This window comes from Cynocephalus volans, chromosome 14, assembly GCF_027409185.1.
Source record: "Cynocephalus volans isolate mCynVol1 chromosome 14, mCynVol1.pri, whole genome shotgun sequence".
NCBI classification, from domain to species: domain Eukaryota; kingdom Metazoa; phylum Chordata; class Mammalia; order Dermoptera; family Cynocephalidae; genus Cynocephalus; species Cynocephalus volans.
In genome coordinates, this window is record NC_084473.1 from 100782021 (window position 1) to 100804076 (window position 22056).

At 41.7% G+C, this 22056-nt stretch overlaps 1 protein-coding gene across 2 annotated transcripts in view; it reads right to left on the bottom strand.

Moving 5' to 3' along the window:
- Nucleotides 1–22056, bottom strand: part of SLC9A2 (solute carrier family 9 member A2) — a 105240-nt gene that overhangs the window by 58069 nt on the left and 25115 nt on the right. For both annotated transcript variants that reach the window (XM_063078633.1, XM_063078634.1), the window contains exons 2-3: nt 17548–18011; nt 8424–8674 (exon numbers count right to left, since the gene is read on the bottom strand). In XM_063078633.1, the coding sequence (XP_062934703.1) occupies nt 8424–8674; nt 17548–18011 (715 nt within the window). The remainder of the gene's footprint in view (nt 1–8423; nt 8675–17547; nt 18012–22056) is intronic.

Genomic DNA, 22056 nt, shown 5'->3' on the forward strand with positions numbered 1-22056 from the left:
TATTCACCATAAAAGAGAAATACAATTGTGTCACTTCCCTGCTTAAAGATTCCAAAGGCTCCTGGCTGCCTACAGAACAAAACAGGTCAAGACGAGGTGCCACCTTTCCCACCACCATGGAGTTCAGCTCCTTGGGGTGGCAGAACAATTCACCTCGTGCCTTCAATCACCTGCTCCGTCTACCCTGAACGCGCCTCTCTTCAACACTGGTGTTTCAGCTCAAGCATTGTCATTTCCACTCCACTGCGCTTTACTAGAAAGGACTGAGCCTTCTTTGACAACTTGTAGTCACACAGATTGGGACGGTGGGCTCACTCACAGTGAGTTTAATTTCACTGCTTTCCTCTGGCAACAGACCCTACTTCTCATACCACAGAGCTGTCGTGTGACACAGTCTGACCCAGTCACGGCTCTCCAAACCCACGGGCCATTCACCGTCCTTCCTTTGAAATTTCTTCTGAGAAGACCTGGCAGGGTAGATCTCACTTTACTCTCCAGTGAAAGAGTTACAGAGATATAAAGCCCAATTTGTCTGTGATCCTGGTTTCATGCTTTGGAGAAGGCTAGCCTAAGAGAAGGAAGCCATCACACAAAGGAAGACGAAGTTGACAGAGAGAGATGGTTCCATGGACACGGGAGTCCCTGTTCCCGTCACCCCGAGGCCAAATCCATACCTGTCCTCTCAACAGTTTATTTACATGAGTCAGTAAATCGCCCCTTCCTGGCTTGATCTGGTTTGATTTGGGTTTTCCTCCATAACCCACAGCTTCCCTTCACTGCTGAGCTGGGCTCCTGGCTACAGGACTCCAAATGACTCAAGTTCCCTCAAATAGCCAGGGATTAACTGTGAGGACACATTTGGAAAGACAGAATCTTGGCTACTTGGCCAGGTCCCCTGGGAACACTGGAAAAGTCAGACCTCATGTTTGAATGAGGTCAGGGAAAAGAGGCAACAAGAAGAGAGGGTGCACCAAGAGAGAGACATGGCAGCATCAAGAGGAGCTGCTCACAGCCTCTTCTCGCCAAGGAAACCAACAGAAGTCATCTCTGGGTTCTCACAGGGCCAGCTTCCTCCCCCGTGCAGAGAACTGCCGAGAAAGGTAAAGGAATAACAGGTTCTCTAGGGCAACTTTCATGTCAGCGGAGGAGAAACCTTGACCCCCATAAGCTGAAACGCTGCTCTGACCTCCTCATTAAGGGGCTGGAAAATTGATTTAAACCGTGTCCACATGTGTCATACTCAGAAGTAATAGCTGGTGGTAACTGTAAACTTCATTTCAGTATCAATTTTCTAGAAAATTTTTCATTAAAAAAAGAAAAGGTAATTACTTGTCAGCAATTATACAACACTTTACATTTCTGATTCATTATTTTGTCTTACAGCTTGGCCTACATATTACTAGAAAGTTACATTATTTTCTACCATATTTCTTGAAACATGCTGGCAGTGATATCACTTTTTTAAACGAACATGAAAAACTATCAAGAAACAGTACAAAAGCAAAGTGACGGCAGCACTGTCCAGTTATGCAAAAATCTCCTTTCTTCAGACAGACCTTGGATGGTTAGTTTTTAATTCAGAAGCTAATTGTTAAGTTTCATGTAATTTAAATTTCGTAGGAAAACACCATGTTTTTTCCTGTCTAAAAGATTCCTAACCCACTCATAAAATCCACTGTACTTTCTACCCTAAAGAAGAGTAGAATGATTAGTCCTAATGACAAGAAAATCAATATCAATATTGGATCTTTTTAGTTAAATGTCATTCTTAGAGTGTAAGAAATTGATTTTTATAAGCCAGTCAAATAGAGCATTTATTGTACTTATTAAGCATTCTATCAATTTTTCCTAGAAAATTAACTTTTTCATTTGTGTTTCACTTAAACCAAAATTATTTTCCCTTCAGTACAACTTACCTAATAAACCCAAGAAGAAACTCAGACATATGTTAGGAGATGGAAAATGAATGAGTAGCTATAAAATCTATCCCTGATAATCTTCAACAATGAAATCTATAACTTTACATGGAGCTTTTTGTTTTGTTTTCCTTCCACCAAAAATCAAGTATCTTTTGAGAGTACCTAGAATCTTTAATATACAGCCTCTATCAATCTTCTTCAGTCAGTCTGTGGAGCAAATACAGACAAAAACATATGAAAATAATGTTTTTAATGTTATTTTACCTCTAGAAGATTAAGCAAGAAAAGATATCATTTTGAATATTGAATATTATATAAATCTGCAACTTCAGTTTGCAAAAAATATGAAATCCACCCCTATCCAGGGAATCTGTTTTAAAGTACTTTGCCCGTTCCTGTAGGAGTCACAACTTTATCAGGAGTCGTCCCACCCCTCAACCAGGCTTTGAAGACGTTTATATCAAAACCCCTGGATGTGGACTGTGGGTAACATTTTCCTTTTCCCAAGGTGGCTTTAATTTGATGTCATCATTATCACAAGCCACCTCCGAAGAACCTTCCACCTTCCATTCGGTTTCTCCTTCCTTATTTCCTTTCCAACATTCCCCATTCTCAACTAAACACTCTTTATGAAGAGCATAATTACCACTTATGGAGGAAAAACAGTTCTATTTTTCCCAACTTTTTCAAGGGAAATAAAACATATTTCAACAAGTCTTCAAATATCTAAATAGCAAAAATTAATAGAGAGCACTGTAGTAAAACACTATCTAATAAAAATACAACAGGAGCTGTGTATATAACTTTCAATTTCTGAGTATCTACAGTTAAAAATGTAAAAAGAAACTGGTGAAGTTAATTTTTATACTTTATTTAATCCAACATATCTGACATATTGTCATTTCAACATACAATCCATATAGAAATCACTAATGAGATAGTCTACATTTTTTTTTTCCTACTAAGTCTTAAAAATCTGCTGTATATTTTAAACTTCAAGCATAACTCAATTCAGGCTAGCCACATTCAAGTGCTCAAAAGCCACACGTGGCTGGTGATTGCCACACTGAACTGGGCCCAGGAAAAAAGCGATAGCCTACAATTTTTCCTCCTCCTTCAAAGAACCAAGCAAATTCTGGGGTTCATCAATTGAATCTAGTTTAAGTGATAAAAATGAATGCAAATCATTAAAAAATCATTTAATTACGCTGGGTTAAGGTTTTTAATTTCAAATTCACGGCTGTCTTTTCTAGTCTTACCCTGTAGTTTAGACAAAGTGATGTAAAAGAAAACAAGATAATAAGAGCTTTTTGTTTGTTTCTTCATTTTTACTTTTTCCTGAATGTGTCCAGAAAACTAAGGGATACATGCTTTCTTTCCCACTGTTTATTTAATTTCCTGCTTCATTTCACTACCTCTCCCCTTTAGTGAAAAGAACAAAAGACACAGACCCAGAGATTAAAGGTACAGTCTTGGTGCCCTTCCTTCCCTCGAAACTCTCCACTCGCCCTGCTCTTTTTCATATTTCAATAGGTTGATGTGATGGTTAAGTGGCGTCACATGTTTGAAGATGTGTTATAAACGTGCTTTGGATGCTTTATTCATGCCCTGCACAATGTCATGTGTTCATCTTTTTTTTAATCTTTGAGAGCACCAGTAGACGTGAATTAGTCATTCTGACACATAGAGACATAACTTTATTCCCTTGTATCTTGAAGAGGTGGCCTCCTAAATACCAAAAAGGATAGAAGCTACAAAATGGCAAAGGCATTCTTTTTCTAATTATTCTTTCTCAAAGTTTAAAATAGATCACAATTATCAATTTATACAAAAAAAAAAAAAAAAAGAAGAAGAGAGAATATGATCTTCACACCTTCAGCAGTGACTACCTCCGTCCAGTGAGCTGGATGCAAATGCTCCTAGATTTCATTCCTGAACCTGTCATTGTGGAAATTCCCATTAAATTCTCATTTTAAAAAATTCATTGAAATGTGCTGGATTTTATTTTTAAAGAGGATATTGGGACACGAATTGGACTGGCCTGGTAACCAGAGACTCAGGGTCAAGTCTAATCTCCACTGAGTCGCCTGCAGCCGTATTTTGACCATTTGGGCCTTGATTTACTTATTCATAAAATTAGGCTAATAATCACCATTTCCTACTCTTTTTACAATAAAGCTGCTACAATAACTGAAACAATAGAAAATACATCCTCATACCAGCCGGCTGACAAAAGAAATAAACAGAATATACAAAAGTATCCTTGAAGGAAGAAAGACTAAGGAACTATTAATTCATTAACATAAAACTAAGAAATACCGGGTGCCTAATCTACTGTCTGAAGGTGGAGTTAGCAATTTTTGAAATTTCCGGAGCAGGTCAAAGAGAAAGCAGCCTTTCCCAGAGAGCTGCAAGATTCTGTACAGGCCGAGTGTGCTCCTCTCCAGGACAGTGTGTTTTCAATGTCCCATTAATTAGAGCCTGGGGACTGTGTGAGGTGCAAGGTGAGGACCAGGAAGCGCCTGATGTTCAAAACGCACCTTAGATCTTTTCTGTATGGATCTGATTTTTAGGGACCATTTCAGTCATCTGTTATTGTCCTTGGATATTGAAAGTAAAATGGGGTAAAACCCCCCATTATTAATGGGGCATCATCAGTGCTTTATCTCTAAACATTTTTCTGAATGAAAAGTTCAAAACACATGAGCCAAGACAAGAATTTCTAATCAATAATTATTAGTGATCTCTATATCCCCTACTATAGTGCTTTGCTACTTGAAGGTATCCAATTCTATTGATATGTGATATTTCTTGTTTAGGGGACTTTAGAAACTTTCCCTCAACTTTAGTTCTATTGCTGTGGAAATGCATTCTGAAACACACACACACACACACACTTTTCCTTACTGCAACAATTTATTCCAGTACGGAAATGAGCAGAAGAATATTAGAAACAGAGAATTTCTATACCCTCTTAGTGTCTGACCCTAAAGCCCTCCTAAATGCCCAGTAAAACATGAACATAGGACAATTCCTTAACATTAAATTAGGTTTCATAGTATCAGGACAGAACACAAGAGAAAATCAAAATCCAAGGATGCCCAGAAGTCATCTCTCCAAATAGCTTGCAAGAGAGAGGAGGAAGCGTTTCCCCTTTGTTTTCTTTTAGTCATTTTATGATTTATTTACAATAGCTGAAATATGGAGCCAACCTAAATGTCCATTGACAGACAACTGGATAAGGGAAACGTGGTATATACACACAATGCAATATTACTCAGCCATAAAAAAGAATGAAATTCTGCCGTTTGCTGCAACGTGGATGAGCCTAGAGAAAATTATGCTAAGTGAAATAAGCCAAACATAAAAAGAGAAATACCATGTCCTCACTTATGACTGAGTGCTAAGAAAGAAGGAAAGAAAGAAAAAAAGATAAATGGAAAGAAAGAAACAGAAAAAAAGAAAGGAAAAAAAAGACCATAATAATACACCGAACTTTCAGAAGGAGAGAACAGACCTAAAGATACTAGAGATCGGGGAGAGAGAGAGGGTTGGGGAGGGATTGGTTGGGTAAGGGGCATAAGAATAATTATAATTTGTAATAATTAATATGCTAATAAAATAAAAGACAGAGGAGAAAAAAACAGAGTAATTCCACCTCAAATTATTCAATTTACTGGCTGTCAGTGAAAAGCATATAAAACTACAGTCTCACAGCAAAAACAAACAGTAGTAACCGTAGGTTTTGTGAATACCTGAGATATGTGGCTTCTGATGCCTCTCCAAAGAAATCAAGATACTGCAGTCCTGCCTAGTGCTTTCCTACCTCAAAGACTGCTTGCATGCTGATTCCAAACCCAGGTCTTCTGTTATACAGAAGACTGCTTCTCTTTAATCAGACTTTTTTATGAACTACCTGCTCATTAAGTGGTCTCACTCTAAGATAGGCTGCCCAGAAGTCCACCCAAGACAAAGCTGACGTCCAGGAGAGTTACAGGATCTGAAAGGTAATCAGAGGAGGAAGGAAAGGCCAAGCTTCGCAGCTGTTCCTCGAATGGTTAGAGGGGACGCCACCTCTCCCTCAGCTCACCTGCTTCCCCTCTCTGCCTATTTTCCCTTCTACATGGCCGCACATTTCTCTTAAGCAAACTAGGGAAAGTACGGAGCATGCTCAGAACCTCACCTGCCTTCACTGCCATTAACCTTCAAATGTGTTTTTAAATGACAAATGAAAGGGTACAATTAGCATGAAGTATGACAGGAATTTCTAAACTCAGTGCAATTTAAGCTGTAAAAGAGGCACTCGTGGATGTGCCATTTTCATTGGATCATTACACTGTATCCCCTGGGTTGACTTCTCCAGGCAAATACGGCAATCTGCAACGTGGAATGCACGCCACACACTTCAAGGGCGGGGGCTGGGGGTGCATGTGCACCTGTGATGTACAGCGTAAGAAGGCGTCACACGTGGTCAGGTTTTTGAATAGCACACCAATGACTCCATATCCTAAAAGAGTGTCACTGCTGAGAACACGCGCACTCCACTAGAATCTGTCCCTTCATTCGCTATCACAGGATAATGAGCGTGCACAGTCACTGTAAACGCAAAAATGTTTACGCCTCCTGTAATGTCTTATTTAAGGACTCATTCGTTATTTTGTTGCACTCGGGCAATGGCAATATTACTGTAAATGTGAGAAAGAAATTTTCTCTACACTTCGTTGTAAAATAAATGTTTGCTTTGAAGCTGGAAGAAAAGGTAAGGTTTTCTATCCACACACAAACCATAGGAGAAATTACCTATGCTATATCATATGCAGCCCTATTTGCCTCTGATTTCCAAATTTCCAGCTCATGTAAACCCGTGATCTCATCTCCGCAAGAGGCCTTCCCACCCCTGGGGACCCCGAATCTCACTGACATTTCTGCTGCAACAAATTCCAACCCATCTGACTCTTCAACTATCCCCCATACTCTGGCTCTCCACAGACCTCAATTCTTTCCCTTGAACATCAGGCAGATTGACAAATTTAGATAGCTACTATGTGGGTGTTCTAGAACATGTATATCACATATATGGTCAGGAGTATGTAATACACCCAGACTCACAATGCAATTCAAGGTTCTCACACAAACTGTTGCTAGAACACCTCTGGGAAACTAGACACTAAGTCTCGGCCCCACACTCCTTTTAGAGACCTTGTAACTAGCTGATCACACATTTTCAATGACACTGGTCAGAGAACAGTGAGGAAACTGGAAGTCATACAAATGATATGAATAGCAACCAGGAAGACACGGGACATTTTATTACTGGGTCACACTGGATTAATGTGTTGCTTTATTTAGGTTCTCTGTGAAACTGAGCACCACCCAACCCTAGCTCACAGCTTCCACGACAATGGGTTCCACCCTCCTAGCAGAGTGGCCTTTAACTCCTTCCACCACAAACCTAATCTGCTTCAGATACAAAAGTTCTAATATGAGGCAAAAAACAAAATAGTCCTCAGCCAAAAGGCTAAGGAAAACCTAAATCAGGTCGGGAGAGAAAATTTCAGGAAGAACTTGGCCTGTGTTTACAGCAGCAAAACTCTAAACAGGTAAAGCAGGTCCTAGCACACAGCCTCGTGTCTACTGAGCTGCAAATAAACATTTCCAAAGATAAAAGAAAATGTAAAAGCATCCATTACTACGTATTTCTCACTGACCGTTTACAGGGTGTGATCATTATATAATAGGCTTGTTTTGGGAAACTACAAAGACACCCACACCTAATGAGTAGCCTCTTTCAAAGTGACCCTCCAAAGGGTAACATGGGATCCAAACACTACCGTTCTTTCACCCATTCACAGAACTTCTTGAGAATGTCCTTCAGAATCAGCTAGTGAACGGTACCCTCACCGACCTTTAGTGAATAAACAATTTGCTTTCTAAATTTCTTGCTTTATAATCATAACTCTTTATTTGAAAAGCTAAACAAAAATTACCTGATCGCACACTTTATTCATTGAATTTTGTTTTGAATGACTCTGAGCTACTATTTCCAATTGAATCTATCATATAAAATATTTTTACTATTAAGATTATTGAAGTGAATATACATAAGCAATTCCGGAACGTGAACTCGAGAGCAGCTTGGGTGACGCCTTGCTGGAGGAAGTTCACAGCCTGCCGCGTGGACAATGCTCAATGAGCATCAAACTCATAAAATTGTTGGGGCCTGACCAAGATCATTCCCAACGGTGTATTGTTATATTTCACATGGGACCCAAGAAATAACTTTTAAGTGGTTTTACATCTTAGCACCAGATCATGTTAATATAAATTCAGCTGATACATATTTTCATTTCTTTGTAACAAAAAGAAAGATTATTTTTAATTGTTCTTAAAAGAATAAGAAAACCTATACTTTTATGTAACTTATTCGACTTGAATATCTTAGCTTAGAATACATGAATGCAGTGAAACGTAATTACCAAGAGCTCTCAGCAATGAAATACTTACGCCATGATGCCTGAGAGGTGAAACATTTCGGCTGTTATGTAGGACAAATAACTGTACAGGAAGACAAAGAGTGGCTCGATCACTCGGATATTGTGTGTGAAGCGGGTCGTAAATGCCGCTATGAATCCCAGGAAGATGCCAATCAACACCCCACCGATTCCCACAACAAAGAACTTAGCAATTCCCGCAAACACGTCGATGGTTTCAATGGTTTTCATCTGGCAAAAGGACTTGAACAAGTTGTACAGGACCTGTAGGAGAAAGAAGACACGCTGTCAAGTCTGTTCCAACACCATTCTGGGCACAAAAAAATCTACCCGACCTTTTCCTAAGTACATTTCTTCTGTGTGCCCAAGTGGATGAAAAGTGGCAGTCATGGGGTACTTATTTGTCTCACATTTTAATATTGCAGCTTTAAACCAAAAAAGCTTTAATAAAAGTATGTTGTCAGAGAAACTATTCTAAAAGTAAGGGAGAGGAGATTTTAAAGTTATTGTATAACTTATTCCTAAAACATTATTTTCTCCAGGTATCATCTGAAAGATCACTTTAAAATACTCATTTGCCATCCAGCATAGGCCACTCGTATTATCACCATTACTTGGGAGGTAGTACACCACAGAGAAAGCTTGTCAGTGATGCTGTCACTGTATGTATGTACTTCACAAGGTCCTATTGTGGAGTCACGCCATGTGATGACAAAAAAATCTGCTCTGAGCAGGTCAGCTAAATTGTCGTGCCTTGAGGGGTCTGGGATAAGTCAGTAGCTACATCCACCTGTCCTGGAAAACGTTATCATAAGACCATTTTTACTTAGAAGCAGACATGACAGCACCAGAAGGCCATAAAACAACCTAGAATGTTTCTTGTAATCCTAACCCTAGATCCCTGCATGGAAGAGGTAACCTGGTAACAATCCCAGATCTACATAGGGACACCAATAAAAACACTGATGTAATGACAAGGGGGGATCCATTTTCTCTCTTTTGATTCTTCTCACTCTTGTGATTATAAAATGCTGAGCTCTGCTGGTGCACTTCACAGCACATTTCTCAGGGTGATGTGACCTATGCATTTCCCCAGTTGCACTTGTCATGTTGGCTCAATAAATCCTATGCTTTATATGTTCGTCCTCACTTTCCCTTAGGTCAACACATGGAAGGGATCCACCCATCAGCACAGGTACCCAACCTGAGGGAGTCCTCATCCCAGGCCACTGGGGTCCTCTCTCCATATCCCAGCTCCTCACCTCACCCACATGTCCCACCTCTGATGTAGCATGAGACACGAAGGAATTGTCTTAAAGCAAAGAGGAAGCAAACTGTGTGTGTGTGTGTGTGTCTGTCTGCTGTAACTTCATACATATTTTGTGCTTTAAAGTAATGTGACTACACTGTTGTTTAGTTTCTTTCCATTGTCTTGGTGTAATTAAGGCTTGAAGAATGCGTGGCACTTCAATCTGCTGGGCAATATGCTTTCAAACCCACTTCTGGTGCCACTGAACCCCAACACAGGAAGTGATCGCATAAGGCCTACGACTTTTTCACAAAACCAGTGAGAAGTCCAGCAGGTGGCCTGCTTCTTTTTCACTGTGACATTGCACCTCTGGGGGCATCTGGAATCTCCAGGAGATATGGAGTGAAGGCTCGACTACATCCTCATTTGGCTTCTGAGAAATTCAAATTTTTCCCATTTGTCCAAAGTCAAATAACACAAAATGTCAGAGGCAACGTTAAAATCCAGGTCTCCTGACGTTCTGGTTGAGTTGTTCAAGGTTCAGCCATGGGAGAGTGAGTCAGACTCCTGTGAACCAGCGTGTGCTCCAGCAAATGCCATCTCACTCTTTTTCTGTACTGGGGTGCAGAAAACTGCTCCCCAAACCATGGTGCTTCGGCATGCTGAATGCTTTAAAATTAAAAGGCCTCGGAAATGAGCCTCACAATTAAAGTCCCTCTAACCTTGGCTTGTTCCCCTCACCCCAAGCACTTATCTAAGAAAGCTTTCCAAAAGAAATGCAATTGTCTTAAGGTCTCCTTAGGAACCTCCTCAGATAACCAGGAAAGAACAAACCCAGGAGGGACTGGAGAGACTGGAGGGACCCACACCTGGACAGAGCTTTTCACAGGATTATATCTGCCTCTCGGTCTCACCCCCAATAATTGTTTACTGTTCCTCAAGAGAATCATCTACATTCCTCTCCTTCCCTCTTGCCTCTGATGATTGTTATATAAACCTCTGCACTCCACTAGGAAATTGGGAAATTACCCTCCTGTGATTACCCCATGCATTGCCCCTCCCACCACATTAAAATAATAAATGCATTTTCTTACCAATCGAAATTTGTCATTGATTTTTATTAATGAACCGTCAGGGGTGAAGAGGAAGTTTTCCCTTGGCCCCTAAGCCTACTTCGCTTATGGTCATTTATACACCCTACTGTAACCAAGTGACCAACTCAACCTGGTCCATTATTTAACCACTTCATAAGCTTTCCTGCAGGAGCAGAGCAAAATTTGCAAGTCATGCAGCCTGTGCATGCACACTAGAAAAAGCCTTGCCCTCCAAATAACACCAGGAACCAACAGAACCAGGGAGGCCAGGACACGACCAGAACCTGAAATTCGTGAGTCTTTTCAGAAGCAAGAGGTCCTTTGTCCACGCAGTTCTGGGGCTGAAACTCTGAAACTCACCATTCCTTGCCTTTCCATAAATAGCCATGCTTAAAGCTCACCCCATCAAAACCTGCCCCACCAGTGCTTCCCATACCAATCCGTCCACTGCCCATAAAAGGCTGACGTAACCCCAGGTAGATGGGAGACAGATTGGAGCTTTGCCTCCTGTCCCCTCACTGGTCGGCCACACAATAAAGCTCTTTCTTCTCACAAAAGCCAGTGTCACAGAGTTTGGCTTTCTGTGTGCACTGGGCAGCGAGCCCATTGTTTGATTATACTACCACATTATAGATTTTATATCATCTATTTTCTCTTTTCTGCCAGATTATAAGCTCCTTGTGGTCAACCAACACCTTATTACAATTTACATCTTCCACGTTGCCTAGAAAATGACAACAAATGTGTGGTTTGTTTTAGAAAAATAGTGGATTATTCCTTAGAAAGTGGTGGGATTTTCCTTTCTCCTAATTGTTGGTGCAACACGGAAGAGCACTTGGTATCCTACCACCAAGAAATGCCTTAAGAGAAGAACAAAAGAGACTCACTCCCACCAGGACTTAAATGTTCTGAAGGCATCATCGTTTGCCAGACAGAGAGGAAACTGGCTCCAGGCAGCAACCACTTCCCACTTGCAGCCAGTGCTTGCTGCAGGCATCGGATTTCATCAGCATCAACATGCCATGCGTGCTTCCAGAGACAGGATCAGAGACGGGCTGTCTACACCCCCTGCCTCCAAACAGCCAAAGCCAAGGGTGACAGTCACTGGCGTCCCAGAGGAGAGAGGTAGGTTTCCCAGCCAACTGTTTCTGCATTGACAGCCTCCCTCCTGGGCCACTTGGGCATGCCACATGGGTACCATGGTTCTGTCCCCAGACTCCATAGCTTCTGCCCTACCTTCCTCCAGCCTGCACCGGGGAGTGTCATCTGCCCCCTGCTTTAATCCCCCCACAGACTCTACAAGACATACTTCCTTAATGGCTGCCATTCCATTGTCCACTCCAAAGATTAAAATCTTTGACTGCCTGACTTTGGGAAGGCCTAACAGTCTCAATACACAAGTCTGCTCCACAAAACACATTGTATCTATTCATTGCTGCCTCTGGTTTTCTTTCCTGTTGTTTCTCTTGGCAGAAACTCATTCCCCAAACCTGGGGAAACTTTGTCCACCTTCCAAGGTGCAGCTGAAGCTGCTGTTCCTTCCAAGAGGAAGGACTCCTCCAATCCTTGTGAGTCACCCTGTCCTCTGACCTCTTGCAGCACAGACGATCTCCTGAACCAGCATTTTGTGATGCGCTGTCTTGGGTGCTGCCTCAAGTGAATTCCTCATTTCCCCAACAAAATTAGAAATTCCTTTCACACAGCCCTCATCTCTTTCTCCTCCTCTCATTCCCCCACCCACACACCATTTAGAACATGGAAGTCGCCTTCATGGGAAGCTCAGGTACTCTCACAGCATAACTGGCACCAGCAGATAGGTCATACATTCATAATCCTCCCAAAACTATTATTTTCCTGGCAACTCATCCATCAAATCTATCAAAGGCACATTCTGTCTTAAATATCCATTTAGATTTTGCAAAGAGCAAAGCTGAATCACGGTCACTTCACTGGCAGCACAGCAGGCAGAAGCTCCAGTTTGATCGATCTACTGCCTGAGATGCCGCAGCAAAGGCAGAGCAAGTATCGTCTGTAGAAACATCACTTTGACAACCAGAAAGCTTTCCACAGCCTCCTACCTGTCTTACGCTGAACCTGATACCTTGTGATCAGCACATGATAAAATTCTTTTAGTTACAACTGACCATAATCCCATAGTTCATTCCAGTTAAATCCTGTAATTTTATCACAAGGGAATCTATCCAGAAAGTGCTGTGGAGTTTTAATTTATATATGATATGTATTATGTATACGTACATATATAACGTATGTGGGCTACGAACATGTCTCTAGTGAGTCTGCACAAAGTTAGCCTCAACTTGACACGTGTTTCTAGGAGATTAAAATGCCAGTGATGCCAATTTACTAAATTTTATAATGAGCTAATTTGAAAGCTGAGTACTTTCAAATCTTCCAGATGATCAAAAGTCGACTTCTTATAATTATTTTTTAAATACATAAATATATATTAAAATTAGGAATTACATATTTTGAACTTTGGTTTAAAATGTGCACTAATTCAGTGAAACCATGTAAAGCAGGAAAGCAAACTATGCAAACACAGTTTATCAGAATAGCTCTGTTCCAGAAAAATAGTGTTTAGGTCACTTTTTCTTATGCAAAACATAAAGGATAACAATTTTTGCATAAAAAATTTTAGACCTATTCTGCTATTTACAAAAGTGAAATTAAGGTTCAGTGGTCTCTGCTTACCCTTCAATTCCTAAAGTTGGATTCCACTCCACAGCACACAGTGATGGGCCACTGGGCACATCGCTCGCTTCTCTCAACGGAGCCAACTCTCCTTAACCAAGCCTAGTGGCGGGAAGATCAAGGAAGCTCTAAGTCTTCTTGGAAATTTTATTAGAATACTCATGGTTGTATTAACGTGTTTTACAAACGATACGGAAATTACCATATGACTATAAGTCATTTGATTATGCACTACTGTGGAAATGGCAGGACTTCTCAGATAACTGAGAACCTGAGCAATCTTTGCCTAATAAGGGTGATTTGAAAAGTTTTTGTAAGATATTTGTTATAAGGGAAAACACAAAAATACTATTTAAAAATCACACCATTATTTTTTCAATTGTTTACCATTTTCCAGTTAATTTTAATCCACTCTAGCACCCACACAACACCATGAAAAAGTTAATCTACAATTTATATATAATTCATATACAGTTTATATCTTATTATCAGTTTCTCTTGCTTTGAGACACTTCTATGCTAAGTTTTCTTCTCTTCAACTTTTCTAGCTCAATATTGAATTTATCACAATTTGAGGAAGGAATTAATTGCCCTTACCTACAATTTACCCATCCTCCAGACTGCACTTTAACATTAATCCTTCTATCTGCAACTCCTAGAGACCCGTCATTTTTGCTGTATGCATCATGGTACATGTCTTCAATACCTTTCCCTATTCCATGAGTTACTTAAAACTCTCCTAGGGATAAGACTGGATGAATGAATCAAAGAATCTTCCATAAAACATTTCCACCTCTGCTCTTTGAGGGTACCTGATTAGGAAATAAAGTTATCATTTTTTGCACCATTGTTCTAATTATTCTAACACATGCTCAATTCTGTACACTATTCAGCCAATCCAGTGAGAGAAACAGCACGTATTTTGTTCTGCATTAGGTAGGCAAACCTCCAGCCATGCCCTCATCTCCTGTGGCTTTGAGGGACCGTTGACTATCCACCTGGGGTATGTAACTTACCAAGGAAGGCTCTTTCATATGAAACCATTACAGTCCTTCTGACTTAAGGCTCTGGCCATGGACAAGGGCTTCCACCTCTAACTACCAGCCATGTCCTTTCTCTGTCCTTGACCTTCCCTATTGGAATGGCAGGCTCTCAGTCTGGCCCACTGCCCTCCCTGGGTCAGCCCTCCCTCTCTGTCCCTGAAGTTGATAACTTGTGTCTCTTGAGAGGAAGCACAGGATATACCTCTGGATCACCCGCTGCCTCTGCATCACCCACTGCCTCTGCACACTCTACACAGTGTCACAGTCAGATCCTTTCCTGAAATACGATCCTGGACAAACTCGAAGAACAGACCACTGAGATGTGTGAATGATAAATTTTATTTTTTTTTTTTTTTTTTTTTTTTTTTTTTTTTTTGTCGTTTTTTCGTGACCGGCACTCAGCCAATGAGTGCACCGGTCAGTCCTATATAGGATCCGAACCCGCGGCGGGAGCGTCGCCGCACTGCCAGCGCAGCACTCTACCAAGTGCGCCACGGGCTCGGCCCGAATGATAAATTTTATAAGCGGTGGGAACACAGTGTAAAGGCACGGTGTGTCATTCTGAAACCACCCTGACTTTGCTGAACTGTCCTAGAAGGAATGCAGTAAGGTGTTTATCTTTCTCTGTAAAGTTTCCTTTACACTAAATAGATCCACTGCAAGGATCCCACACTTGAATGTCTGCAATCACCCTCAACAAGGGTAAAATTTACATATCAAACATAAGTCACCGTGGAAAACTTGATGCCTCAGGAAATTGGAATGCGTAATAAAATGTCTTTACTGTTATGGCAGTTTCCCAGTTAAAATTTAATATTGGTAAGTTAATGACTAATCACTGCTGGTCAATAATGGAATATATAAAGTGGATTTTGTTACTTGAGTGAAGTAACAGCTGTCTTAAAATAACTGCCTTAGAAGCTATTCTAATAACTGTAAGCAATAAATTACCGATACTTTTTTTACTACATAATAATCTCTGCATGGAGTTAATGAATGTTGGGCTCAGAAAACTCATACCCTAAAAGAAGGCCTCAGAAGCAGCCTCAAAAGCAAAGTTTTCCTCTAACCTTCTCCTGCCCTCCAGCTCCCAGCCTTACTCTCTCCCAGGGCAAGCCATGGAAACTTCAATCCCTCTTCCCCAAGGTGGGTCACAGAAACCAGAACCACTTCTCCAAAGCCAGCCACAAAGACTAAAATTATACTCTATCTTCCCCGCCTTCTGTCTTGGAGCTGCCACAAAGAACTGCTCTGCCTACCTTGATGATTGTAGGTCACAGACCTCCACTCCAGAAAGGGTCCTGCCCTTTACGCTGGAGGAACGAATGCTACACAAAGGCCAACAGAATGTGAACCAACAGGCCTTGCTGTGCTTCCCCACTCAGTGCACAAAACTAGATCATACCTTTCTTGTCCAATCAATCCCATTTCCACACGGCTGCCCTGTCTCATAGAAGGTAAGCGCAGAAGTGGACAGTTTTCCCTACATCTTTGGGTCTTCATTCTGAGGGCTTCTGTGTTCCTTAAAACTATGATCAAATAAATTTGACATGCCTTTTTTCCCTATTAATCTGTGAGTTAATTTTTCAGAGAGTCTTCAGGAGGCTGAAGGGAACGAGGTCTTCCCTTGGCCCCTGCATAAGCATCCTTAGAGATGGTATTTCACTCAGTTGTGGATTCTGCTTTGGCAGCAGAAGACAGGCTAACAGAATAATGCTGGTTTCTATGAAGCCTTTTCAATGAGTCAGGAATAACATTTAATAGGAGTTAATGGAGAAGGTAATATAAACGAAGTTACTTAAACACACTTTAATCTTTCTCTGCCTCAATTTTCTTACCTGCAAAATGGGAAGAATACCTACTTCACAGGTTGTCATGCAGAACTGACACCAGGAAGCATTCTCGGACGGCTGATGGCTTCCATTACTATCGCCTTTACTGCTACAGAACCGTAGCTAACATGAAACAGCTTCACGAGCCTAACTAACCTGTTCAGCAATCCAGGATCCCTTGAGTGTTTTCAACCGGTGCAGGCAGAGCCCTTTGGAGGTCTGTGGGTGAGGGGACAGGCTCCCTCACCCTTTCTCTCTTTCCTTGCCAGCATTCAGAAGGCGGAGTGGAGGTAAATTCTGCTAACGCTAAGATCATTACAGCCTCTGACTCTAATTACATGTCAATTAAAAGAGAATTTAGAGTAGTCTGCATTTTCTGAAAAAATACCCACTTATCTCAAAATGATGAGGACCAGAAATGTGCTGGCTGAACCGAGGCAGAAACGAGCATGTGACAAAAATTTGCCTAAACTCACAGACACAATAAATAAACCACCCCCAGCTGGAGAACCTCACTTAGTAGGTGTTATCGTTTCACATGCACTATTCACATGGCACGAGGGTACTTCAAAAAGTTTGTGGATATGTGGATATTTTAAATAGAATTAAAAGATGAAACACTGGTTGGGGCCCAAGTTGTAACATCAAGGTCAAGGGTTTGGATCCCTGCACCAGCCAGTTGCCCCCTCCACCCACCCTGTAAAAAATAAAAAATGATAATACGCATATATACATCTTTCCACGAACTTTTTGAAGTACCCTCATATATTGACAGCATTTCTTCTAACAAAGAATCCTAGGGCATGACATCCTTTAAATTATAACCAAAGACCTTCCCTTGTGAAAATGCCAACATGATAAATCCTCAGAGGCACAAAGGCCACAGTCACTTTTATGCTCCTCTTGTATAAACAAGGTCTTGTAAAAAGGGACCAGCTACACACTTTGCCGGGGCCAGCGCAAAATGAAAACGAGGAGCCAGTTGTATAATAATAAATAAAAAATAAATAATAAATCAAAAAAGGTATTAAGAATTTCAAGACAGGACATCAGAGCATTAAACCAAGTGAGGGGTCCTTCTGAGTGGGGACGCCTACCTACTGACCATGAAGCCACGCTGCTTGCAGGAGCCACCCCCGCTGTCACTGTCAGAGCTGATGCAGATGGGCGGTGGGCCAGAGTGATGCAGTGGGCATGTGTTACTCACCACTGTCACTGCGTCATTCAGCAGGGACTCTCCAAAGACCAGGATGTACAGCTGCTCATTGACATGAATGTTCTCGAAGACCGCCAGCACAGCCACAGGATCCACAGCGGAGATTAAGCTGCCGAAGAGCAGATTCTGGAGCAAGGTGATGTCACTGAGACCAAATGCTTCGATCTGGCAGATACCAAATAAAGACACCCCAATGCCAATGGAATTCCAAAGTGTCCCTACCACAGCATACCAGAAAATGGTGCCAATGTTCTCAAAGAACGGGCGAGTGGGCATGAAATAGCCGGCATCAAGCACAATGGGCGGCAGGAGATACAGGAAAAACACATCAGTCTTCATGGCAGGCGGTGACTTTTCATCAACACCAAAAATAATCCCTCCTAGTAGAAGTCCAACAATTATAAGGAGGCAGCTCTCAGGCACTATTGTGGGCAACTTGTGATAGAGATGGAAGCCTGTTAAAAAAGAATAAAAACACAAAATGTGGGTTATGATGCTGGAATTATGGAGAGGGGGAACTGGTTCTCTTTGACAGAACCACTGGGTCCTATTTCAAATTCTCCTAGGTCACTACAATTGGTTACACAATTGGATCAGATGTTTCCCCTAGAACTATGCACAAAGAACATGTAGGCACAAATTTAACTTTAAACCAGAATTAGTATGCTATAGGTACACATTATCTGTACAGTGTTTATTTTTCTAACCCCCTATTAATTTTTTCTTAAATATTCGGGCTGTGGATATGGAATAACACAATGCAATTTTATATTTGAAACCACTTAGTGGTTTCCTGATTTCCAAAACATTTTCAGATATAACATCTCACTTCATTTCATCCTCATAAAAAAAATAACACTTTCGTAAAAATTGTAAGTGAAAACTGAGACTCAAAGAGATCTCAGGTTTTACCAAGGTGGTTGGTCACAAGCCACTTTTTGGATTACTATTGGCAGCTCTGGCATTCAGAAAAGTTTATACCTTCTTTATGTTTGATTTCAGATTCTTTTATTTGGAATACTGAATATGTTTAATTTTTGAGATGTTTGCTCCTTCAGAGACAACCAGCTCAATTCATCAAGATGCAACATGAGAAATATAACATGAGAGAGATAAACATGCCAGCCATGACTGCCAGTCACAAAGAGTCCCAAATCAAGGGAAGAAACAGAAGTGTTTACAACTTACTCTAACACAAGGCAAGGTGTGATCAAGCCCCAATCAGTTGTTATGGGAACAGAGAGGAGGAGGGAATCTGCTGAGGAAGACATTTGGAGGAGGTGGTGCCTGGGGAGGGCTTAAAGGACAGACAGGCACGAAACACGCAGAGGCAGGACGAGGCTTCTGGGAAATGAAGAAGTGCAGGAAAATATCCATCTCCTAATGAATGGTGGTGCCCAGTGTGGCTTTAAAGGAGAACATGTTAGGGCACGACTATAGCAGGAAAAGGAGGGAACTGTGGGTGGGGCCAGCACATGGGGCCGAGGTGCAAAGTGACTTCACACAATAAGGTCACTCGACAGGGCTTACGTAGGCAGAGCCCTTACTTACAAGGCAGCAGTGAGTCATCCTGAAGCCATTCAACACATTCTACAATTAAGGCAGAACAGGAGAAGGCTATGGTGTGAACGCGTTCCCTCCAAAATCCAGGTGTGTCAACGTGGTGGTATTGAGAGGTGGGGGCCTTTAAGAGGTGACAAGGCATGAGGGCTCGGTGCTCATTAATGGGATTAAGTCCCTTACAGAAGAGGCGTCTCACAGCGTCCTGGGTGAGCTTGCTCTTCCTCTCTCACTCGGCCCTCTGCCGTCTGCCACGTGAGGACGCAGCAGGAACGCCCTCAGCAGACCGCAAGTGCCAGCACCCTGATCTTGGACTTCCCAGCCTCCAGAACTGTGAGAAATAAATGTCTGTTCTTTGTAAACTGCCCAGTCCGTGGTATTGTTACAGCAGCACGAATGAAGACAGAAGTTTATCTGAGTTATGTGAAGGTAATACTAAAATGAAAGAGTAAGTCCTTAGAAACTTAAAATCACAAGTTTTAATAAGTAAATCCTTACGAGCCTACAAACAGGACTAACACCACAGCACTTTGTTATAACTTCTTTATCTTTATAATCAAACCCTCTGTGAGCCACAGCAATACATTCGTCATAACCTGAAGAGATTTAGAAAACTAATTTCTAAATAACAAAGTGAACATCTGCATCCTGGGCATTCAGATCACCTCTCCAGCGGTGATTATCTCATTCTGCACTACAGCAGGCTCCACTAATCGGCAGGGAACGAAGGCAGCCAACAGCTCCAGTGCTCTTTACCCATGACCTCTGCTGGCCCGCTGACTTCGCTGCTAACAGGTAAGTAAAAAAGTCTCCTGACAGCCACGTCTCTGTCCCCTCATGCTAACTCCTGCTTCTACACACAACTTCCCCTGTATGCTGAGGGCATGCCAACAGTAGCCGCTCTGGTCTCCTGGGATCCAAGTGGAACCACCTCCTTTCTGGAACACAGCCCCAACCTGAAAGTTTCTTGCCAAGAAACTTTGAGGCCACCACCTGAGGACTGCCACCCCAGCTTGAAACCCAGCCCTCCCACTCTCTGCCTGTGAGTGTGGATAGGTTACTAACACGCCCAGGCCCCACTGACTCACCTGTGAAATAGGGCCAAATGCACCTGCCAGGCTAAGAACTATAACGACACTGTGCCTGCAATGTCACAAGTGCCCCCGGATTATAGTTGCCTCTCCCTCTTCTACATAAAAAAGCAAGAGAAAACAGGGTAGGGGCCAAGGGAACACTCGCCCTTCAACACCCTAAAGGTTCTCTGAAAAATCAACTAATTAACTGAGTTAATATGAAGAAAAGGCATAAGAGATTTTATTATTTTAACATGCTGGGAGGCGGCGATGCCCTAGAACCCACTGGAGGCATGCTGGAAAAGGGGGGGTGAGGCCTGTTCTGGAGGCTCTCATTTCCTCCTCTTGCTATTTTCTTTCCTTTCACTGACCAGTGCTCTCATGTGGGTCGGCATGTTGAAAGGACAAGCTTCTTCCTAAAAGTGGAGGGTGGGAAGCCAGGTGGATGGGGGGAAGGAGGGAACAGAGATGGCTCAGATGCATGGTAGAGGCCAGTGCCACCACACTCAGGCAGTGTGACCGATCCTGCTGGCACCCCAAGCAGCAGGAAATGACCACTGATCAATCAGCAAATAGAATGCAGCCATATACATGCAGGACACGGGTGGAAGGAGGGGGCCCTGGGACAGAGAGCGTGGGGGAGGCGTGGAGGAAGCGAGAGGAGGAAGATGTGGTAGTAGCAGAATCAGAAAAGAACAGCAACCAACCTGGGAACATTGCTGAAGGACTCCTGCGTTTATATGTTTTTAAACTTCCTCTCCTTTCTTTTATCAATGCTTAGGTCATTCAGAACCAACCAGAGGACACTTTCTTGAGATAGGACAGCAATCACTGACTTTGCCTTTGGTTAATACAAGCAGAGAAGCTGCACCCTGCAGCAAAGGGTTTGGTGTGCAGGCGGCTACGCTTTCAGGAGCTACCAGAGTAAAACTCATCGGCAAAATAATTAGTGACAACAAACAAGAAAAGCTTCTTAAATTTCATTGTTCACAAAATAAAAGAAATAAATCAATTACAAATGTGCGTGCATTTATGCCCCCCCAAGTATTTCTTAAAGGGGAAATGAACGTGAATAGGTGGAATTTGCTTACCAGGATCATCATCCCACCTAATATTATTGAAAAATGTATCAGTATTAACAAATATATCATTTATTAGGAAAAAAGTCAAATGAACTTTTTGGTGATTTTTACAACACTGAACATGAACTATTTATGGCAGGTACAACCTACTGTGTAGTCCAGAGGTCAGCCAGCTTTTTTTCTGAAAGGGCTGGGTAGTAAACCTTTTCATCTTGCAGGTCACATTTTCTCTGCCATTGCAGTACAAAAGCAGCCATAGATAACACACAAATGAATGAGTGTGGCTGTGTCCCAGTGAAACTTTATTCATGGACATGGAAACTAGAATTCCATACAATTTTACATGTTCTAAAATAGTCTTCTTTTGATTTGGTTTTAGCCACTTAAAAGTGTAAAACCATTCTTAGCTGCAGGCTGTATTTGGCCCCCCAGGAGTGTACCTACTCCTCCTGGTTTAGTCTGTTCTGCGTGTTTATTTCCTGCTAAGTTCTGTATATGGTGTTGAGCATTGTACCTTGTGCTATTCAATTTTTATTGCTAGTATATAAAAGTACGAGGAAGGATGCTTGCAAAATGCATTATTTTATCTTAATTGCAATAAAAATTCACTTAGTGAGAAGGGGAATAGAATTAAAGGTCTCATACAAAATATATACTAAAGACGTCCCTCTCAGAGTGAATTTATTTTAATTTCTCTTTGCACACAAGTGTTGAAATTAATGGAACTTAAATACTAAAGATCTGTGTGTAACTAAGTATGATGCAATTAATTCACTATATTTTCT